The sequence below is a fragment of the Lampris incognitus genome, chromosome 14 (genome assembly GCF_029633865.1).
Source record: "Lampris incognitus isolate fLamInc1 chromosome 14, fLamInc1.hap2, whole genome shotgun sequence".
In the NCBI taxonomy this organism is placed as follows: domain Eukaryota; kingdom Metazoa; phylum Chordata; class Actinopteri; order Lampriformes; family Lampridae; genus Lampris; species Lampris incognitus.
This window is the reverse complement of record NC_079224.1, coordinates 12,213,440-12,236,045: the sequence shown is the minus strand read 5'-3', so window position 1 is coordinate 12,236,045 and position 22,606 is coordinate 12,213,440. Positions and strand designations below refer to the sequence as shown.

Genomic DNA, 22,606 nt, shown 5'->3' with positions numbered 1-22,606 from the left:
TGTCACACTACACGGGCTAAAGACGCCCGTTCGTCCTTCCCGACGTTCATAATCGGGCCCGACGCTGGAAATTTGTCGGCGATGTCAAAATCGGACTAAAATCCCGTCGTCTGGTCCCGGCTTTAGATTCTCCTTCATATGCATCACGTCGTGGTATTGCCAAGCGTGGTTTCGTTCGAGATAGGATGTCACAGAAATGCCGTCGACCGAGATGTAAGTGAGATGTGCTCTGTCACTTTTCACCTGCTCAAACAAACCAGTCTTTGGATAAACCTTTTTAAGCGTTTCTAACCTGTTAGTTTGCTTTTCAGGGGGGCGTGTCTCTGTTCCCTCAACTCTATTTCATTGAACTTACCTAAATTAACCCAACCTACCTGAACCTGACTTAACATCAACCTCTACCTAACCCTAACCTTGACCGAGCGCTTAACCTTGACCTAACCTTGAGCGATAACTAACCTATTCCATAGCTAACCCACAGGGCTGAGGGAACATAGGGCCACTAAAAACGTGATTCAGGCAAGCTAACTTTAGCCTGCTGAACTGGCACAAAAGCAGATATTTTACAATGTGAATGTAAAGCATCCAATCAGGATATGATAATGCAAATAATGGCTACTCATTTGAAAATGTGCAGTCAATACTAAGCCGACTTCCGGTTACAAACTTAAGACAATGATCCTGTGTACAACAAATTCATACATTTGGGCATCACATCTATGAAATTGTGTCCTTGTTTTCTTTTTTGTTTTTTTTGTTTTTTTCAATGGAACAATGTTTCATGGCTTCACTTTCTCCGAGGCCCTTCCACCATCAAAGCGGACTCATGTGTGCCCTGCAGAGGTCACGTCCCACCAGCAGCACAAAGCGGGTGCAGTGATGCTTTGACTATCTACACAGGACAACACAGGGGGGGTCAATACACCAGAACAAACCTCCCAGTCTCACCTCCCCGATCCTGCACCCAGCTCTCAATACAATCCCCTTGTTAATAACCTCTCCTCTCCCTTCCGGGGCCCTGCAAATCCCATCTTTCTGAGAGTGTTTGCCCGGATCGCGGTCCGGGGCTTTCCGGAATTTCAGAAAAAGAGGGACAGAGAGAGGTGGTCCGAGGGCATTCTCCCACATCAAGCATCCAGGATTAAGGGAGAGAGAGAGTGGGAGAGAGAAAGAGCATACACCATGGAGAGTGTGCCGGAGCCCTGCCGTGAGGTTAAGACCCCACACAATAGAAATTAATTATGAGTCCCACCAGAGCATTGCACTCCTGATTAAGGGCGTTGCTTATTAACAGAGGATCGAAGGATTATAAGAAAAGAAGATCAAATGCTGTTTCAGTACATCTTTTTGTCCATCCTCTGCCGATCTCACTCTCAACTGAAGTTTCTTCTCGATGGAAAACCTCAAGAGAAATACTACTTCAGCACACACTAGGAACCATTTAAACCAGTGTAGACGTTCTACTCTCCAAATGGCCAATGATGATTGCTTGTCTCATTTACGACAATAGCCTGAGCTCCAGAAGTCCTGATTGGAATAGAATGAAATCGCTCCAGAGCATGTGTCACACAGCCAACCTGATGTTAGACTGCTGAATTCTGTTAGGACAACACATCGCATGCCTTCATAGAGGAACATGTGACTTTGTCTAGCTTGGACTTAATAAAACAATGCAAAATAACACAAAGTCCTCTTGCACGAATAGCCTGTACTGAATAAAATCGTGGTTGTTTATGGTTATTGGATTATGGGATGTCGGGTATTTCAAAAGTTCGAAGAGGAAGAAAAAAAAAGAAAAGAGGAGCAAATGCAGAGTGAATGGATTTGAGTTTAGTTTTTGGTGGTGCCTGGGGGGCCAATAGGATCAGAAAGAAAACCGCAAAGAGGCGCATGTTCAAAGAGACAAGCTCAGACACTCGAAGCCTTACTGGATGCCTCTCCCCCCCCCCTCTCCCCCTCTTTCGCCTGCTCCTTTGCAACAGGTGTTTGAAGGTAAAATACCGTCTGGCTTTGTTGTCCTACCCTACAGGCATGCGATGATGAGAAGGCACATCATTTGGGAGAAGAGGCTTGGTCAGAGAAAAAAATGCGCAGCGTCCAGCGCATGGCAAAGTTCTCTCTTTGGACGTGCGTTGAAGGAAACCTCAACCCTAATTGCGAATGTTTAGCACGTCACTAAACCGAGTCCGAAAAACTGCCAAGAGGCGTCCTTTCTCTCGCGTTCCGCAAACGCTGCGGATCCTGCGTTTTAGGAAACAGGTGTCTGGGCGTTCAGGGCGCGATCACCCGGGGACGCGTCGGCCGGAAACCGACGGAACAATAACCCTGACGTTGAAAAGGATGAATGAGATCAGCCAAGTCTGAGTGGACATAACGGAGCAAAGAAGAAAAAAAAGAAAAAGAAAAACTACAACCGGTAACTTCACTCCACGCCCCTTACATCTACAGGGAGGCGGGGGACGTCTGAGACGCCGCTGCACACTCGGCGCGTCTGACGCCCGGTTAAGTAGGGAGGCTGTCTCCTCTCATGTCCACATTGGACGACCCCGGCGAGAAAAGGAGTCACCTCTTTCACAGCGTCATGCACTAAAGTTGTGTTGTTGTTGTTTTTTTTGGTGGGGTGCCGTTCCGTAGCCGTATACCCTTGCTGACTTTGGGGAAGAGGCGTTTTATTTTTAACGTGTTTTTTTGCGATGCCAGTGACCCTTGAACTTGCGGGACTTTCATCATCAGGTGCGATTGGTCGCCTCGCATCTCGGCCCACCGGTAGAGGTGTTTGAAAACAGATTTCCTCCCGTGTAACAAGGAGGAGGAGGAGGAGAAGGAGGAGGACGGGGGGGGGGTCTGCCACTGCGCGTGATGTCCGAGTTCGGCGTGAATCTTTCCGTCCACCGAACGGATACGTAATGCGAGGACCGGGTCTCGGCATCGCCAAGGACGCCGCGTGAAGGATTACGGTGAACCCCCGAAGCGCAGAAGCCAGTCAAGCCTCTTCAGCAAATCCGCAAGTGTGCGCGATGGAGCCATCGGTGCCGCTACTTCTCCTTGTTGTTCTGGGTAAGGGGGCTACTTTGTGTGTCATCTCTGTCCTCGCAAGTCGACTCTTTGTGTGTGTGTGTTATAGGTTCGCATGCCGTGCGGGTTCGGGATTTGCGGGAATTCGCGTTTCAAAACAGTGTGTGTGTGGGGGGGGGGGGACGGTTTCGTGTTGCCACGCAGACCCGAGCAGGGACTCTGCGCTCCGCTTTGGTAAGCGGAGCGGTTATTTTGGCAGATCGCATCGCCGACGTTTACGCCACGAGCCAAATCACGTGGCTTTGTATAATCGTTTACGTTGTCTCTCGTTCGCACCTCGTAACGTTCACGCGGCACCTCGACGCACCGCGCTCCCGCCGCGGCACACCTGTGGAGCGCCGTACGTGCCTACGTACCGCACGCGTTTACCTGCGTGTGCTTGACGCGCGAACGCGCGCGCGTCTGTTTCCTGTGTACGCGCGCGCGCGCGCGCGTTTTGCTTGGGGGGGAGTTTTTATGACGCGATTGGCGTTTCCCCGGCGTAACTTCTCAGCGGGATTTGGGTAAGTAATTTTGGGGCTGAATTACGCCTTGTGCCAAAAAAAACACAAAAAAAACGATGTGCGTTTCTAAGGGGCGAAATGCAATAAAGAGGCAGCCTCGGGGCCGTCGGGCAGATGAAAGCCTCGGGAAGAGTTATAAGAGCCACTTGAAACCTGCATTCCGGATGAAAAGCCCGTCTGAGGAGGTGGAGGATTACTGGACTGTAGCTTGACCCGATCCATCTGCCTGCCAGTGTGACGGAGGAAGGCAGTGTTTTTGGCTGCGACTTCAAATGACCGCACAGAGGAGATAAAAAAGATATTTTGGAATCCACTTGCCCTTAAAGCGCGTTTAAGTGAATCTAACGTTCAATTAAGTGGTGTGTTATTGCAGCCTTTCCTAGGGGCAATAAAAATGCACTGTCAGCCTAGATTAGTGCATGCTGTAAATTTACAGGGGGGGGGGGGGCTCAAGAGGACTTGGAAAGGAGGCCAAAAACGGCAGAGTAAAAAAAACCAAAACAAAACAACCCCGATTCACATGAAACTGTGGTTGTACCTTTATAAGTAACGTCTAGTAAACAGACCTGTGGCAGGACCCAACGTGTTGCCCCGCTCCCAGGCAGCAGCAGAGGGCTGGACCAGGGCTGATCAGCTAATAAGCTGTGTCGTGAAATCTGAGTTTGTGTTTTTTTTTTCGGTAGATTGTTGTGTGTGTGTGTGTGTGTGTGTGTGTGTGTGTGTGTGTGTGTGTGTGTGTGTGTGTGTGTGTGTGTGTGTGTGTGTGTGTGTGAGTGTGTGTGTGTGTGTGTGTTTTGCTTCTTCTGTGACCATCAAACTTCCCGTGCTCGTCTTGACAGCGGTTTCTTGGCCGGGCCCTTCTCTTAAAACAAGAAAAGAAGGCCCTGTATAAACAAAGCGGCGGATGGATTTCGGAGACAAGGGCCCGGGGTCATCTTTTCCCGCCGGCCGACCCCGCTCACCGCCACCCGTCGTGACGGAGGACGAAGCGCTAAACTCGCCGTCCTTCGTCCGGGAGCGACTTTCCCGGTTTTCTCCGTCTTCTTCCCGAAAGCAACGATCTGGAGCCCCCTCTTCCTTGTCAGGGGTCCCAGAATTGTTACCTCATGGCGGACGAGGGGGCCAGTTGGAAATGTTCTCTTGCGGTTCAGGGCTTTTGGGAGTTTTGTGGGCACTTTGATTTAGACGGACAGAAATAGTTTGGGAAAGCAGCGAGGGGACCCGGAGGGGCTTAAACGCCACGGTCGGCCTCGGCTATTTGGTGGCTTAATGAGGGAAGGACTGAGGAGAAGGACTCAATAAAAAAAAAAACCCCAAGCCCTCACACATACAACACTGGTAAAGTATGTAGTGAGGGACCCTTACGACCCCTCCGCTTTAAAACCGATTTTTAGAAAGGGCTTTTATTGGACTTTTTATTTTTGTTGATCTGTACCCTTTGTACTTGCCTGTAACCGCTGGTTATTTCTATATTGGGTGTTTTGTGTTCACTTTCAACACGTGCGTGCGTGCGTGCACGCGCGCGCGCGTACGAATAATCTCGCAAACGACTGGAGCTAAAAACACTGCGCACAACTACGGCCGTGTGATGACGAACCTCTCGTGGTTGCGGTGATTCAAAAACCTCCAAAAAAAACAAAACAAAAAACGCATTTGTTCTCACAGAAAGGTGAATCGGTTCATCCGGGCCCAGCGTTTATTGAGGGAAACGTTTCCTCGCTCGTCTGAGCGGCCGCTTCACTTAAGATGCCAATGTAACCGGTTAATTTCTTGCCCGGTGCGGGGTTCGATACGGGGTGTACTGCACCACAAGGCGACGTCACTAACCGCTCGGCTAAAGGGTCAGACCCGTTAGCTAGGGGCTAACGTGTCTTATTAGTAGTTTACACTAAGTGAAATGCTAAGCGCTAAGTGGCCTTTGTGTCCAGACGAACTGATCCACCTTTCCGCGATTCCCTCACCTGGGTTACTGAGCATGCGTAAAGACGTTCGTTCTTTCTTGCTACCGCCGCTCCCTCTCTTCGTTCGCTTTCTAGCTCGCTTGACCAGCGCTGCTCTCCGTCGCTGCCCGATCTAAGTCAACCGTGCGCATGCGCGACTCACATCTACGGTTGACTGATCGGGCAGCGACATGGTCGAAGGTTATTAAAAGAATTGTGATAATGTAAACTACTAATAAGACACGTTAGTCCCTAGCTAACGGGTCTGGCCCTTTAGCCGAGCGGTTAGTGACGTCACCTTGTGGTGCAGTACAGCCCGTATCGAATCCCGCACCGGGCAAGAAAATAACCGGTTACATTATTGGCAGCGGTGGGATCCGGAAGTGTGCAGATCCTCAGAAGTCTCTTCGGAGCGCGGGAATAACAAAGCGCGAGGGCGCGCTTCCGGGGAGGGTGACGACTGTAAACTACTAATAAGACACGTTAGTCCCTAGCTAACGGGTCTGACCCTGTAGCCGAGCGGTTAGTGATGTCGCCTTGTGGTGCAGTACACCCCGTATCGAATCCCGCACCGGTCAAGAAAAGAACCGGTTACAATAATCCCCCAAAAATGCGAAAGTTTACGAAGGAACAACTTCCTCTAGGTTACGGTCAAAACCGGAAGTGTTGCATATTCTGGGTGCTACCCGATCTGAGTCAACCGTAGATGTGAGTCGCGCGAACGGTTTACCCAGCTTCGTTATAGCATGAAAGTAAAGACAGGGTTAGGGGCAGACCGAAGCGGTCCCATAGCAAACCTTTTCTTTTTGGAAAGTGCAAGTTCATATTAGACTTGGTCGCATCCGCGCGAGGGTCTGCTGCACATCCACAGACTGACAGGCAACACGTTTTTATTAGCCGGATTTTTTTTTTCAGCTCGAGCGCTGCATATTTTCAAAAGCTTTTTTCCATATTTCCCAGTTCAATCGACTTGGGTGCTGTGCAAGTCTTGAAATGGCAGGAGAAACACTGGGTTTTCTGTGTGTGTGTGTGTGTGTGTGTGTGTGTGTGTGTGTGTGTCTGTCCACTGCTAATCTCATACTACTGGGCCTGTCAGTGTAATAATTATTGTGCACAGTTATGACTGCGTGATCAAGGACCTCTCGTGGTTGCGGTGATTCAAAACCTTTGAAAAACCTGCTCTGCACTCCAACCGAGCGCCGGCTCCTCAGCTGGTTGCTCTCCCAAGGGGAGATACGCCCGGAGGAGAGCTGCACTCCACTGAGTTTAGCATTGTTCTTTACTGTTTGTGAAACGGTTTAGAAAATTGCTGCATGAATAAACCTTATTAAATTATTATGTGGGAGGAACTGGAACCATATTTTCATAAAAGCCACAAATGATCATCTACGGCCTTTGGAGCAGGGTTGATTTTAATCTGCGAGGCCTCAGTATGTGCACCGCTCCGGTTTTATTTGGCCTGTGAAGGCGCGCCAGAGCCAGAGACAAAGGACTGACCGAGCTGTTTGTTCACTTAATTGGCCAATAACTCTCATGGCACTTCCATTGAAGTTTTAGTTGTGCGTTTTGTCTCATGTTGTCCGCCGTTTTCACGTTTGGAGTTTTTCTGTTATCGGGCGAACAGCCAGCGTCAAGACGCAGAAGGGATCATTTACGATGTTATAACGAACATTAAAAAACGTTTACACTCGGCCTTAAGTGTGTTCAGGAGAGTCTAAATGTTCAACGCGTGATGTGCGAGTCAGACTCATCAGCTGTGAGTTCATGTTCCTCACGAACCTGTGACACGTCTTGACAGGAGAAGGGCCCCCGGCCCCTCAGTGTGTCATATTTTTGGCGTGGCGGTTTAAACACTGGGAAGGTCACGTCTGTAACAGGGGACAGGAGGCAGCATGGCTCCATGGGCAGAGGCTCCCTACCTCCACGACACCGCTTCAAAACCTAATTTCCCACAATGCAAAAAAAAAACAACAAGACATTTTTAGGGGAAAAATTCCTCACCAGAAATGATCAGCCAACATTTGTGAAACTTGGAGGATCCACAACTTACAACCTGGATTACTTACCGTCCTTTCAAAAGCACTACTATCGTTGAGTCCCTTTTTAAAAGAAAATAAAGAATCAGAACTTTCGGTTTACACAGTGCAGATGTGTATGTGTGTGTGGGGGGGGGTCATTTAACTTCTTATCGGCATTTTCTTCCCGACTCTTGGCGGACCAGCTCCGTAGCATCCGGGTGCTGTTTTATAGCAGCTATCGGCTTGTCTTGTAAGCGTGGCGAATTCTTCTGAGGTTCTGCAGGTTTTTGGCAGTAGTGCCGGGATGTCTGCCTCACCTCAAACTCCTCACACTGCACAGCCCTCCTCTCATCTCCATATGCTGCATAAATCCTGCCCTGTGCATTGTGTAGCTCTACGCCGATGTCTAACCTTGACCGAAATCTTACTGTGTGTGTGTGTGAGAGAGAGGGAGAGGGGGAGAAATGGAGGGAGAGAGAGGGGGAGAGAGAGTTATTGCACGCCTGTGTGTCTGTGGTGAATGTATTGAGGAAGCCTAACCTGAAATCCACCTGCTTTTAAACTTGAGGTGGCACAGCAAGTGTGACCAGTGTGGAACTTCTGATGGGATTGAAAAGTGTGTTTCTGCATCATACATCACCCCAGGTTCCCATGCACACACATAAACACGCACACACATGCATGCACACGCATGCACGCATGCACAAACACACACCAGACACACACACACGGTTGCTTCTGCTCCCTGCATTGGGAAAACAGGCTGCTGGCAGCTGCTCAGGGTCTCACCCCCGGTCCAAGGTTGGTTGCAGGTGCAAAAATAAGGCCAAGCACACACACATATGTACATACACTTACAGTGACACGGGGACCCACGTACACACCAACGCGCCACGCACAGATGTGCGCACACACACGCACAAGCTCGCATACGCGCACGGGCGCACACTTATTCTCACACATGCAAGCGAGCTTGTGAAGCGAGCGCCGCTTTGATACGGCCACGGTTGCAGCCAGCGGAGCGGCGTGACTAATGACACCAGCTGAGGAGGGGGATCATGTGGGCAGCGGCGCTGTGATGTGGTCATTTGACACATAAGCCTTTGATAAATCGTAGGAGAGCGGCATTATCAGGCCGAAACAGCTGGATACGGCTTCTTTTTTTGTTCTTTGTGGCGCTTTGGAGTTCGTTTAATCAAATGTTTTTCTTCCTCCCTGCGTGTTATTAGTCTCACATTAAACGCACACACACGCACACACACACGCACATAAGGCCACCACACTAGCTAGCATTGTGGTGTGCACAATATGATACTGCGAGGCAAGTCTGGTCCGGTAGGAAGAACTTAAGGCCAAGGCCTCCTATTTCAAGGTAGATTTGGATGATATTAGGGCATAACGTGAACTAACCCCCCCCCCCCTCAGCTTCCTCGGCGTTTCCTCCGATGCTGATTTTCGTGGGGGCCGCGGGCGTTGAAAATACTTTAATTTCCGACGTTTCATCCCCCCGGAGCTCACCCCATTGTTGGAAGTGTTATTTCATCTGGTGCACGCATGGCGCGCTGACAGGAAGGGAACTGAATATTTTTGATACAGTCCACGTTTCCCCCCCCCCTTCTTTCTTTTTTCCCTTTTCTGCGACTTCGGTTTGTTCTTCTTGATTGAAGGGCTGTGTGTCCCCCCCCCCACCCCGCCCCGCCCCGCCCCGCCGCTCTATGTGTGGGCGTTCTCTCACATTGTCAGACCCCATCGCCTCGCTTTGACTCCAGTTGTTTCGCTGCCAAAATGAGCATCTGTGTGCAGTGAATGGGGGAGGGGGGGGGGGAGAAAGGAAGGCTTGGATTTGTTTTTCGTGTGCATCGATCGCTCCACGCAGCGCGGCCGTTGCAGTGATTTTTTTTGGGGGGGGGGATTTTTTTTCTTTAATGAAAGCCTTCACCTAAGTTATGAGATCAACACGCCGCCCCCCCCCTTCTGATCCGGCGCTTTAACGCGGGGCGACTCCTCGTAGACCAGGTGCTGCAGGTCACGTGTAATGCCCTGTAATCCCCGGGTGACGACACGAGTTAAATCGACTACATTAAAGGCCTGTAATCGCGTCAAAGGGGGGGGGGGGCCGGCGGGAGACGAGAGAGGGGTTCGACACATCACAGCCGAGCTCGAGAGAATTAAGTCGACTGCGCTCACCGTTTGATCTGAATTCTATTTGCGCTTTGGTTTATAGTGGCCGAGGCGGTTTTCCGGGACTCTCTCGGCCCCGCCCTCGCCGGCACCTCGGCCCTACGAGGCCTAAAAAAAGACAAAAACAAAACGCTGAATAAGTTGGGAGTTTGATCCACGGCCGAGACAGCTGGCGCGAGCAGGGATTCTGACTCAGTGCGGCGCTGCTAGGGGAGACACAGAGGACACATATTGCAACACCGGTCCTAACAGGAAGTGGACGTGTGAGTGTGTGCGGAACAATGCGAGACTGTGTGTATCGGAGAACGTGGAGCGTGTGGAGGGAGTAACCCGCCCGGGGAAACACAGAACATCCTCGGTGCGGCGCATGTGGACAACAGACAACAGAAAACATTTGGATGTCGGGTCACAGCTACAGAGCGGCGATAAGAGGGCTCCTCGTAGTCCGGGTGGCGTAGCGGTCTATTCCGTCGCCTACCAACACGGGGATCGCCGGTTCGAATCCCCGTGTTGCCTCCGGCTTGGTCGGGCGTCCCTACAGACACAATTGGCCGCGTCTGCGGGTGGGAAGCCGGATGTGGGTATGTGTCCTGGTCGCTGCACTAGCGCCTCCTCTGGTGGGGGGGGGGGGATAGCGTGATCCTCCCACGCGCTACGTCCCCCTGGTGAAACTCCTCACTGTCAGGTGAAAAGAAGCGGCTGGCGACTCCACGTGTATGGGAGGAGGCATGTGGTAGTCTGCAGCCCTCCCCGGATCGGCAGAGAGGGTGGAGCAGCTCAGAGTAAGAGTGGGGTAATTGGCCGGATACAATTGGGGAGAAAAGGGGGGGGGGCATCTGGTGGTCAGCTAGCCTTTTTCCAATCACCTTAAGGACGCCATTACCTTTGAGCCAGACTTTCTTAATGGTTGACTAACTTTTCCCTTAAAGCCAACTCAGAGTCAGCCCCCCCCCCCACACACACACACAGCATTGTGGATGAACACTGAACATGACTGTTTTGTCTCTATGGCTCCTCCTGCAGGCTGGGTGGAGGGCTCCTCTCTGCACTACTCTGACGGCAGGTCCAACCATCTGACCTTGGAGAAGCCCTTCGGCCGCTCCGCCAAAGGCTCCCAGTGCCAGCACATGCTCAAGCACCTTCACAACGGGGCCCGCATCACCGTGCAGATGCCGCCCAACATCGAGGGCCACTGGGTGTCCACCAGGTGAAAGGCCACACTGTCCATGTCTGCACGTAGACAACAAAGGTTTAGGAGCACTCTGGATCGGACTACATGTCGACACAGAGGTGTAGATCCACGAGGCCGCCGGCTTGTGATCTAGACACTAAATTGTACTCTTACTCTACTTTTTACTGTGTATTTTTAGAGCTGTTTTATGTATATGTGTGTATATATATATATACGTGTGTGTGTGTGTATGTATCACACTTTATTTTACATTTAAGATGGTACTTTTCTTGTTTCCTTAATCACACCGACAATGCCAAGTGAAATCCCCAGTGCACGTAAGGCACATGGCAATAAAATCCTCTCCGTTTGTGATTCTACCCATAATTCCTGGGTTGGGATGAAAATGGACGCCGAAAAATAACATATCTGTTTTCCTTGTGATGCATGGAATGCAGTCTGTGTTTTAACTAAAACAAAGCGTGGATCTAAAGTCTGTCCCGTCTTGTCTTTCGTAAGTACTTTCGCCCCAAATAAAGACAGGCTGGCGTAGCAACGCCTCTGGTGGTGAACGGCCGTGTGGTACGGAAACTTGGGTTTAGACAGGGATGGGCAAGCTGGCTCAGGGGTGGGTCTACTGAAGACGGCACTTCATAGCCCCCCCCCCCCGTGTTTGGCACCACTAGAGGACTCAAAACCAGAGATTTTCACGTCACGGTTCAACTTGTTCCCCGTAGTCGGTATCCCAAATAAGCGTGTCCGCTTCCCTCTGCTAGACCACATCTGGCACTGAAGTGATCTGATAGAGCACATTACACAGCAGGCGTGGCATTTTATTTCCTCTGAAGATTTATTGCAGTTCATTTTCAGTCATGTCTGATAGCGCTGTAAAATAATTGGGCAAAATTAATTGATTCTTTATACAAATGTTATGGGGTGGGGGGGTCATGGGGAGCTGAGGCCTACTCCAGCAGGCACCGGGCAGAGAAAGATCCTGAAAAGCCAAAAATAAAGTCCTCGAATCCCCCGCGTTACCTCCGGCTCGGTCGGGCATCCCTACAGACACAATTGGCCGTGTCTGCGGGTGGGAAGCCGGCTGTGGGTTTGTGTCCTGGTCGCTGCACCAGCGCCTCCTCTGGTTGGTCGGGGGGAACTGGGGGGGAATAGCGTGATCCTCCCCCGCGCTACGTCCCCCCCGGTGAAACTCCTCACTGTCGGGTGAAAAGAAGCGGCTGGCGACTCCACGTGTATGGGAGGAGGCACGTGGTAGTCTGCAGCCCTCCCCGGATCAGCGGAGGGGGCGGAGCAGCGACCGGGACGGCTCGGAAGAGTGGCTGTGTATAATTGGCTGGGTATAATTAAGGAGAAAAAGGTGGAAAAAGACAAAAAAAAGAAAAAGAGAAGGAAGTCCTTGTCAAGCTTGACATCTCTTGCTATGTGCTGCTGCAAATGTGTGTATGACGAGTTCCTAAGGCCGCTCAAACCTTTTAATATGACCTCTCTCTCTCTCTCTCTCTCTCTCTCTCTCTCTCTCTCTCTCTCTCTCTCTCTCTCTCTCATCTCCTTGCAGCTGTGAGGTGAGACCAGGCCCGGAGTTCCTCACCCGCTCCTACCTCTTCTACTCCAACAACACCTTCATGGCTCACCAGTTCTACTACGAGGACAACCACTGCACCACCCCCATCTACACCCTGGTGGTGCGGGGCCGCCTGCGCCTCCGCCAGGCCTCCTGGATCATCCGCGGCGGCACCGAGGCCGACTACCAGCTGCACCGCACCCAGGTGGTGTGCCACACGGCCACCGTGGCCAAGGAGCTCAGCCAGAGGCTCAACCGCAGCTGCCGCGGGGCCGTGAAGGGCAAGGAGCCTTGGGAGCCCAACGTCGTCTACGAGCTGTGGAGCGAGGAGGGCGGGTGCGACTGCTCGCGGGAGCTCAACTTCGCCATGCACGAGCTACAGCTGCTGAGGGTGGAGAAGCAGTACCTCCATCACAACCTGGATCACCTGGTGGAGGAGCTGTTCCTGGGGGACATCCACACGGAGTTTGCCCAGAGGATGTACTACCGGCCGTCCAGCTACCAGGCGGCCCTGCAAAGCGCCAAGGTTTGGGTTTCTTTGGGAGCTAGCTTTGGCCGGAGAGCGCATTTATGAGAGCTGACCAGTACAGATAGCCTTCTCCCTTATTAACTTAGCTTACCGGCAGCAGATCTGGACAGCAAAGTGTCTTGCCAGTAACTGCTTTTGTTTGTTTAAATGTTCTGGGAGCGCGGAATAGGTGACATTTTGGGGGGCGTCCGGGTAGCATAGCGGTCTAGTCCGCTGCCTACCAACACGGGGGGTCGCCGTTCGAATCAGCAGCGATGATGCAAGAACAAGGCAGCAGACTTTGGGTTTTCAGCCGCTTTCCTGTTTTCTCCATTTTCTCTCTCTCTCTTTCTCTCTCGCTCTCTGTCTGGTTGACTTCTGCGTGGCCGAGGTAGAATAACAGCCACTTTATATCGGTTCTGGTTATGAAGAGATTTGTGTTTACCCTGGTTAAACCTCGTGGCAACGATTACGGCAGTTGATATGTTTTAAAGCACTGGAGACCGGCCCAAGGAGGCCAGACGCTGAGACAGGAGCCAACAGAATTGTGAATAACACAACAGGAAAATTTGAATAATGCATTGCAGTCAGTCTGTAACTAATGCTGTTTTATGAGTTGCCCCCTTTTCCAGCCATTTACCCCGCTCCTCTGAGCCATCCCGGTTGCTGCTCCACCCCCTCTGCCAATCCGGGGGAGGGCTGCAGACTACCACATGCCTCCTCCGATGTGTCCTGGTCACCGCACTAACACCTCCTCTGGTCGGTCGGGGTGCCTGTTTCAGGGGGAGGGGGGAATCGCGTGATCCCCCCCCCACACGCTACGTCCCCCCTGGTGAAACTCCTCACTGTCAGGTGAAAAGAAGCAGATGCCTCCAGGTGTCGGAGGAGGCATGTGGTAGTCTGCAGCCCTCTCCCGGATTGGAAGAGGGGGTGGAACAGCGAACAGGATGGCTCGTAAGAGTGGGGTGATTGGCCGGATACGACTGGGGAGAAAATGGCCAAAAAAGGTGTTGAACTTTTGTGTTCTCGACAGCTTTTAGTATCGTCTGGATTTTTCCGATGAGGTAAACTCCGCTCGTCTGGTGCATTAAACAGATTAAAACAAACAGACTTCCTTTAGCTTCTGACCCGGAGTGCCCTCACCAGCCTGCTTTAAGGCGGGAGCTGGCACATTAAATGTTCTGTACTTTGTGATTTACATGTATTATGTGACCCAAGATTTGATTTCGGGCTACGCCTACCGTGCTCCAATGACACTCTCGCCCTCACAAATTCAATTCCTCCACTACGGGAAATGAGAAACGAGCACGAGCCAATTTCATCTCTCACATCTGAAAAACCCAAGAAAGAGCCCTTTCTTCTTCCGCCCGTACGGCCTGTGTTTACCTTGCTGAACAAATGCCGGGGGAAACCCTGGGGTGCTGCGTTTTAAATGTCACCAAAATCAAGCGCTACGCCGAAATCCTGCTCAGGTCGGCTGTCTAAATAAACACCCGCTCGGGCGAGGTCGCCGGGCCTCGGCATTGCTGATGGTAGTGTAAATAGAGCGCACGGCGAGGATCTCGGCTCGTTCGGGCTCTCTCTCGGTGGCGCTGCCATAACCGGGGATCACACTTCTAAGCCCCTCTGGCTTGCAGAGACCCAACGTGAAAACGCGGCCTATCTCTGGGAGTGATCAACATGCGGTATTCCTAGAATCTAGGATCATGCGGCCTTATGAATTATTCCAGTGAGTGCATTCCAGGTCTGATTTCATGCATGCCTGAGGCCTGTATAAAAGTCTGCATGCTTTCTATTCCCCCCCCCCCTCCCATCTTTTTTGAATAGAAAAGTATCTATGATCACGGGCTTGCAAGATTGCCCCTCGTGTACTGTACAACTTCAAGATGAACAAAGAGCTGGATTTTCTTTCTGGGCTCTGGCCGCCAGTTAAGAGTTATTCAGAGCTCTGAATACTTACTAATTTTATATCTTTGGTCAACGGCGAGGCCATCTGGTCATCAGGTTGCACGTAAGCAAGGTTTTCATTTATATGTTTGGGTGAAAATAGCGGGGGGAAATGTGCCTCAGACCTTCCTGCACAAAATGCAATCAACTGCACCATCTCTTGAGGTTGGGAAGGTTTCTTCATCTGGGATTTTTATTGCCATGGCGACTATCCGATCCATTAATCTTAAATGGCATATCCACGGTTGGTGCAAGCCCAGAGCGTCTCGTGGTGCCAACGTGTTCATTTGTGGCTATTGGGTGGATCTCAGCGATGATGCAAGAACGAGGCAGCAGACTTTGGGTTTTCAGCCACTTTCCTGTTTTCTCCATTTTCTCTCTCTCTCTCTCTCTCTCTCTCTCTCTCTCTCTCTCTCTCTCTCTCTCTCTCTCTCTCTGTCTGTCTGGTTGACTTCTGCGTGGCCGAGGTAGAATAACAGCCACTTTATATCGGTTCTGGTTATGAAGAGATTTGTGTTTACCCTGGTTAAACCTCGTGGCAACGATTTCGGCAATCGCTATGTTTGAAAGCATGCAGCGGCACGGTCCAGTCACAGCACTGAAGACTGATCCAAGGAGGCCAGACGCTGAGACATGAGCCAACAGAATTGTGAATAACATAACAGGAAAATTTTAATAATGCATTGCAGTCAATCTGTAACTAATGCTGTTTTATGAGTCCCCCCCCAACCCGCTTTCCAGCCAATTACCCCGCTCTTCTGAGCCGTCCCGGTTGCTGCTCCACCCCCTCTGCCGATCCGGGGAGGGCTGCAGACTACCACATGCCTCCTCCGATGTATGTGGAGTCACCAGCCGCTTCTTTTCACCTGACCGTGAGGAGTTTCACCAGGGGGATGTAGCACATGGGAGGATCACGCTATTCCCCCCAGTTCCCAGGCGCCCCGGCTGACCAGAGGAGGCGCTAGTGCAGCGACCAGGACACATACCCACATCTGGCTTCCTACCCGCAGACACAGACAATTGTGTCTGTAGTGACGCCCGACCAAGCCAGACCCAGATAGCAAAATTGCTGTGGCCTGGACCCATACCACACTGACACTTTCATCCGGCCCACATACCGCATGGAATGACGGCACTTGGGCGGGTCGTTCCTGTTTGCCAGATCTGGGCCAGAACCAAGCCATAGCAATGCCGCATGTGCCACATATTTGCCAAAGGTGGGCCATATTTTTTTTTGTGATATTTGGGCCATATTCACCATTTACCACACGGGCCGCTTCAGGGTCACATCCACATTACATGTTGCCGAGATCACCACATCTTTGCCAAAAAAGGCCCACATTTGATTTGGCATATTTGGGCCATATTTGCTATTTTGTCAGGGCTGGAAGGCGGCCATCAGTGCCGCATCACTGCCTGAAGTGGTCCACATCCGGATGCTACCAGGGGATTCGAACCAGCGATCGCCGTGTTGGTAGACAACGGAATAGACGGCCCGGGCGCCCGTTTTATGTGGTTTCTAAAAAAGTTGGCACCGTTTGCATCGATACACTGATTTCTTCAGACGGCAGGCAGAAGCTTCAGACCAGCCGCATGCTTACGTCCAAACCAGCAAGCGAACACATCAACATTATATGGTTTCAGTAAGTCCCCGGGGGTCCAAAAGACCCCCTCTGCACCAATAAACTTTTACTTCCCTCACCGGAGACAAGCGGAATCCTCCTCGCTGGCAGATTCTGCCGCACTTATTCACCGCCGAATATTCAGAACAAGATGTTAAAAACCAGCGCAAGACTGCACGACTCCGCGTTCGAGATGGTCGGGGACGGGCTCGTCTCCTGTCTCGTCTCAGCCAGTCAGCACGTCTGTGTTTTATTGGCCGAAAGTTCCCTTCGAGCTCCGAAACATCTTTTCCACACATGTAACGGCCAACCCCTCACCTTCCTCCTCATATATATCCCTTTCACATACAGTACGTCGTCTCACAACACACACAGTTATAGACGCAGACTCGAACGCACACATACAGACACGCAACACACGCGAGGTTACACACCTATGATACACACGTACACGCACGCACACACAATATCATCCTCCTCTACACGTAGACCAGAGCTCAGGAGGGGCCCCCTCCTTGCAGCGGTCCCATTAACCTCTCACATTGAGGTGGTTATGGGGCTGTACTGGAATTATTCCAGCTGAAGAATGTAGCGATAGTGCTGTTTTTCCTCTCGCGGATCAGCCCTGTCACACCAGACCCTAAATCCCACACAACCGTAATGTTGTCTGGGAAGAGACCCGGGGAATTCGGGGGGTGGGGATGTATAGGAGTAGGAGGAAGGGGGGGTTCTTAAATTTTGACCACCCTCGAATAACAAATACTTCACCTTGTCCCCCGGAGCTTTGTCTCTGGAATAAATTTGACCAGCCGAGAGGGAGTTACACGGCCCTGCTGTCTGCGCGGCCCCCGGTCGGAGGACCCACAGCTGTCTCGTCTGCAGATACCGCGATCACACGGCGCTCCGGGGTCCCCGCTAGACCAGACCAGACAGGCAGGGAATTTGATTAACGGGCATTATTAATGGGACGATGATTCTTCTTTCTTAATACGAGTGGATAAAGTTTGATTTATGCGCTTCAAAGTTGTTTGCAAAGAGCCCGGTCAACCCACACTGGGCGGTTGCTGTTGTGCTTCTGTTGTTGAGATTTGTGTGTGCGTGTGTGTGCGTGTGTGTGTGTGTGTGTGTCGGGCATCTGTCTTTTCCAGTAAACGATGTGATCGCCATGAGAAAATTCAGGAAACTTGTCTCAGTTCCGCCACTCCAGAGGCTCAGACTAGAGGAAATGTTTCTAGCCTTTCACCTCAGAACGCAGTCCAACAGAGTCCTTCATGTGGATTTCGTGATACAATATAGCCACGAGAGACTAAACTACCACTGAAAACCGATATGTTCCGTAGACGATGTTGGGAGTTTCGCTCTGTGACCTTCAGCGGCAGCTTTGATTTCAGCCGACGGCCTCTTTGCCGCGTGAGTTATGTCAGATGGAGCTTTTCTAGACAAAATGGGGTGTGTCCCGGTGCCTACCAACATGGGGATCGTCGGTTCGAATCCCCAGGTTGCCTCCGGGCGTCCCTACAGACACAACCCAGCTAGCATCCGGACGTGGGCCACTTCAGGCAATGATGCGCCACTGATGGCCTTCTTCTGGCCCTGACAAAATGGATGTGAGCCTGAAGTGGCCCACACGTATAATAGCAAATATGGCCCAAATATGCCAAATCAGATGTGGGCTTTTTTTGGCAAAGATGCGGTGTTCTCGGCAACATGTGATCTGGATGTGACCCTGAAGTGGTCCGTGTGGTAAACGGTGAATATGGCCCAAATATCACTGAACAAATATGGGCCATCTTTAGCAAATATGTGGTACATGCGGCATTGCTATGGCTTGGTTCTGGCCCAGATCTGGCAAACAGGAGCGGCCCGCCCAAGGGCCATCATTCCACACGGTATGTGGGCCGGGTGAAAGAAAGATGAAAGTGGGTGCGGGACGGGTCCAGGCCACAGCAATTTTGCTAGTATCTGGGAATTGGCCGTGTCTGTGGGTGGGAAGCCTGATGTGGGTATGTGTCCCGGTCACTGCACTAGCACCTCCTCTGGTCGGTCAGGGCCCCTGTTCGGGGGGGGGGGAGTGGGAATTGGGGGGAATAGCGTGATCCTCCCACGCGCTACGTCCCCCTGGTGAAACTCCTCACTGTCAGGTGAAAAGCAGCAGCTGGCGACTCCACATGTATGGGAGGAGGCATGTGGTAGTCTGCAGCCCTCCCCGGATCGGCAGAGGGGGTGGAGCAGCGACCGGGATGGCTCGGAAGAGTGGGGTAATTGGCCCAAGAACAAATGGGAAGAAAAATGCGGGGGGGGGGGGGATTATACTCATCTGCAGGGCTTGGTAACACTTTCTTCAGTAAATATGAAAATATCTGGCAAAAGCGCCAACTATACCCAACAATTACTTTCACTGTCACAGCTGCAACATACTTATGTGAAGCCGTAGTTTCAACTTGAGTTTTTTCACATGCTCGAGGTCCTCGTTTTTTTCTCCCTGTCGAAACCCCGAGTAAATATTTCCCCTGTTGTGTTTCCAGAACCACGACCACGGCTGCATCGCCTGTCGCATCATTTCCCGCTCCGACGAATTCCACCCGCCCATCCTGCCGCCGCGGGCCGACCTGACCGTGGGCCTGTACGGCCAGTGGGTCAGCCAGCGCTGCGAGGTTCGCCCCGAGGTCCTCTTCCTCACCCGCCACTTCATCTTCCACGACAACAACCGCACCTGGGAGGGCTACTACTACCACTACTCCGACCCCATCTGCAAACACCCCACCTTCACCATCTACGCCCGCGGCCGCTACAGCCGGGGCCTCCACTCCACCCGCGTCATGGGCGGGACCGAGTTTGTCTTTAAAGGTAACTGGGCCATGGTGTCCTCGCTCCTATGGTTAGAAACGCAGAACTGTCCCTCACAAATATAGCTGAACAAGAAAACAAACACATACACACACACATACCATGACCCGTCATTGACTACATTCATTCCCTAGCCCTTAACCCTAACCTTAACCATCTACATGCCTAACCTTAACCCTTAACCTTACCTTAACTTAGTCCTAATTCTAACCTTAACCCTGAACCCAAGTCGTTATTCATTATCCAAGCCGCGTATCCTACTCGGGGTCACGGGATGCTGGAGCCTATCCCAGCTAAACCCCAAGTCCTAACCCTAAAATAGACCCTGTTCCTCATGGGGACCCATAAAATGTCCCCCCACAAGGTAGGTGGTTTCAGGTTTGGGTCCCTGTTAGGATACAAAAACCTGACTATATACACACATATATATATATATATATATATATATATATATATATATATATGTGTATAGTCAATCCTTGTGTATATATCTGAAGATTGTTTGTTGTTATTCTATGTTGAGTACACTGTGAGGGCCACGAAACAGGAGTCAAATTCCATTTGTGTGCAAACGTACATGGCCAATAAGCCTGATCCTGAAACCACCTACCTTGCGGGGACATTTTATGGGCCCCTATTTGGTTCCCATCAGGATAGAAAAACCTGGCGCGCACACACGCTCCCTTACCTAAAGCGCACATGGCTCGGCCGTCTTTAACTTGCTTGTGCCGGTATGTGGTTTATTATGTTCTCTACTTAGGGCTCCTCTGTATCAGCCCACGTCATTATTCAGGCGTCACAAAAATAGCTGTAACATCTTCCATCTGGGCTCTGTGACTTTGGCACTTCCCAGTCCTCGCTGTTGGTTTCTTGTAAAATTGATGGCCCAAGAAATTAGAGCTTAGTGTTAAGCTCGTCTTAATTCCCCCGGTGCAATAACATCTTAAAGACGCCTTGACTGTAAACGTAGCCACGTAAAGATCCTTACCCGTGTCTCCCGCGTTTCTAGTGAACCACATGAGAGTGAAGCCGGTGGACCTCGCCACCACCTCCCTCCTCAACGTCTTCAACGGGAACGAGTGCGGGGCGGAGGGCTCCTGGCAGGTCGGCGTGGAGCAGGACGTGACCCTGACCAACGGCTGTGTGGCCCTGGGCATCCGGCTGCCCCACACCGAGTACGAGCTCTTCCGCCTGGAGCAAGACGCGCACGGCCGCTACCTGCTCTACAACGGCCAGCGTCCCAGCGACGGCTCCAGCCCCGACCGGCCGGAGAAGAGGGCCACCTCCTACCAGATGCCGCTGGTGCAGTGCTCGGCGAGCAGCCAGCGGTCCGACCACGGCCCGGGGGACGACGCCGACGGCCCCCTGCGGCTCAGGAATGACTGTACAGGCTGGCACAGGGGAGGCCAGAGAGCCGTTGCGTGGGTTTTCGCCCTGGCGGTCTCGCCTCTGCTTGTCTGGTGGCATTAGCTGAGGAAAAAAACCCCAAAAAGAAGTTCTGGCTTTCTTGTACATAGGGACAAAATGGGAGGAGAGTGTGGACTGCAAAGAGGAAAACTGCTTGTTAAACGTGCACACTCTCAAACCTTCGTTTCTTGCTCTGTCCAATGCCAGCAAATGTGTGTGTGTGTGTGTGTCTGTGCGTCAGCGTTTGAGTGTGTGTGTGCGGGGGGGGGGGGGGGCAATATGGTGGGAAGTAGCCGCACTGACGCTTGTTTTCTGAACTCCTGCCTGGCTGCCAAAGATCTGACACTGCTGCACCACAGCAACTGCACTTTACAGTGGATTCGGAGTCTGACGCGTCTTCTGTTTCCGCAGGTACGCCAAGCTTTACACAGCCACACCGGCCCGAGAACACGCGCTACGCGGCGCGCTTTAGCCACCGATACCATGCCGTCTCTCGGTACTCTCCAGCAGACGAGATTGTGATACGTGGAATGGGTTTTCCACTGTGAACCGTGACAAAGAGCTCCCTTTTCGCGTTAGGAGAAATGCTTTGCAGGGCATCAAGACCTGGGGTGGATCGCAGTATGCAGTTATCGCAGTAGATATGTGTTGAATATAGCCTCACTGTACGCCTTCACACAGTATAAGCATCACCAGCAGCACTTCTGTTAACTACGTGTCATCTATTTCACAAAAAGAATATATTACTGTGTAGTTCTACGGGGGGGGGGGGGGGACATCCAAGAGAAGGACAATGGCCGCTTTGCATTGTGCAGACAGACTCAAAAATGAACTCTCTCGTTGGCGGCTGACTGCTGGAAGTTCTCCACAGCGCAAGTAGCTATGGCACTGTACCAGTATTGAGTCTACGGTGGGGGATAAACAGAATATCGAGCGGTCGTTGCTTGCGTTTTATAATTACCAATGACGTTTGGAAACTGGGCCAATACCAGATATGTTTTGGGGGGGGGGGGGCGGGCAGGCCTTTACCAGCACGGTTCACGCGTACCAGGAGTGAGCCAAACCATGCACGAAAACAGGACAGAGAAATATGACAGCACAACCACAGCGGAAAAACCAACATAAGTGACGTTGGAATTCCTTCCAGACGTTATATCTCCACGGACCGTATGGAGCAGATTTTTTTTACTCAGTGTACCCGATCCAGAGATCCTCTCCATAAACTGGACACATGTATAAAGATTAAATGTTTGACACCGTTTGTGGTTGATTATTCTTGTGTTTTCATTCTCCTTCTTTCTGCTTAAACGGGGGGGGGGGGGGCAAAACACTGGCCGCACATACTGTATATTGCACGTTCATCTAATACTTCTGTAAGATACGGGACATGTTTTTGTCGACACCTCTCAGATTTGATCCCCGGAGAGGATTTGAAGCCCTCCACTTTGTGCAGGAGCCAGATGTAAACACCTGTGTTTTTTTTTTTATTCTTTTGACATAAAACACAGTCTTGGGTACAGCAGCAGCCTGCAGGAGTAGCTGTAGGAGGAGGGAGTGTTACACACACACACACACATATATATATATATATACCTGTGGGCTGCCAAGCACCGCTGCTACACGGCCAGCTGAGCAGCTCAAAGGAGAGTTTATGTCACTCGCTGTCCTTCCCAAGAGTTTCTCAGCCTGCCTCACGACTCGAACCCTGTTATTTTACGACAGGCTCGGTCTCTTCCACCATCAGGTTACCACCGTCTAACCCTCGTCTGTGACCACAGCCTCTGGCCTCTTGCCACGGGCCCATGCTACTC

The 22,606-nt window shown here is 51.5% G+C and overlaps 1 protein-coding gene across 1 annotated transcript; it reads left to right on the top strand.

The window, feature by feature from the left end:
* The first annotated feature begins 2,441 nt into the window (after positions 1–2,441).
* Positions 2,442–22,056, top strand: LOC130124140 (protein APCDD1-like). The gene is made up of 5 exons (XM_056293574.1): positions 2,442–3,057; positions 10,741–10,924; positions 12,459–12,990; positions 19,067–19,388; positions 20,398–22,056. Exons 1-5 carry the CDS (start codon positions 3,018–3,020, stop codon positions 20,856–20,858), a joined length of 1,539 nt encoding a protein of 512 aa, XP_056149549.1. The 5' UTR covers positions 2,442–3,017; the 3' UTR covers positions 20,859–22,056.
* Positions 22,057–22,606: the final 550 nt, after the last annotated feature.

Bases quoted from the DNA above. Each gene is read 5' to 3' on its own strand.
- LOC130124140 (XM_056293574.1), top strand. From the start codon at position 3,018: ATGGAGCCATCGGTGCCGCTACTTCTCCTTGTTGTTCTGG. The intron at 10,925-12,458 runs GTGAAAGGCCAC...ATCTCCTTGCAG, and splicing joins GGCCACTGGGTGTCCACCAG to CTGTGAGGTGAGACCAGGCC. The intron at 12,991-19,066 runs GTTTGGGTTTCT...TTGTGTTTCCAG, and splicing joins CGGCCCTGCAAAGCGCCAAG to AACCACGACCACGGCTGCAT.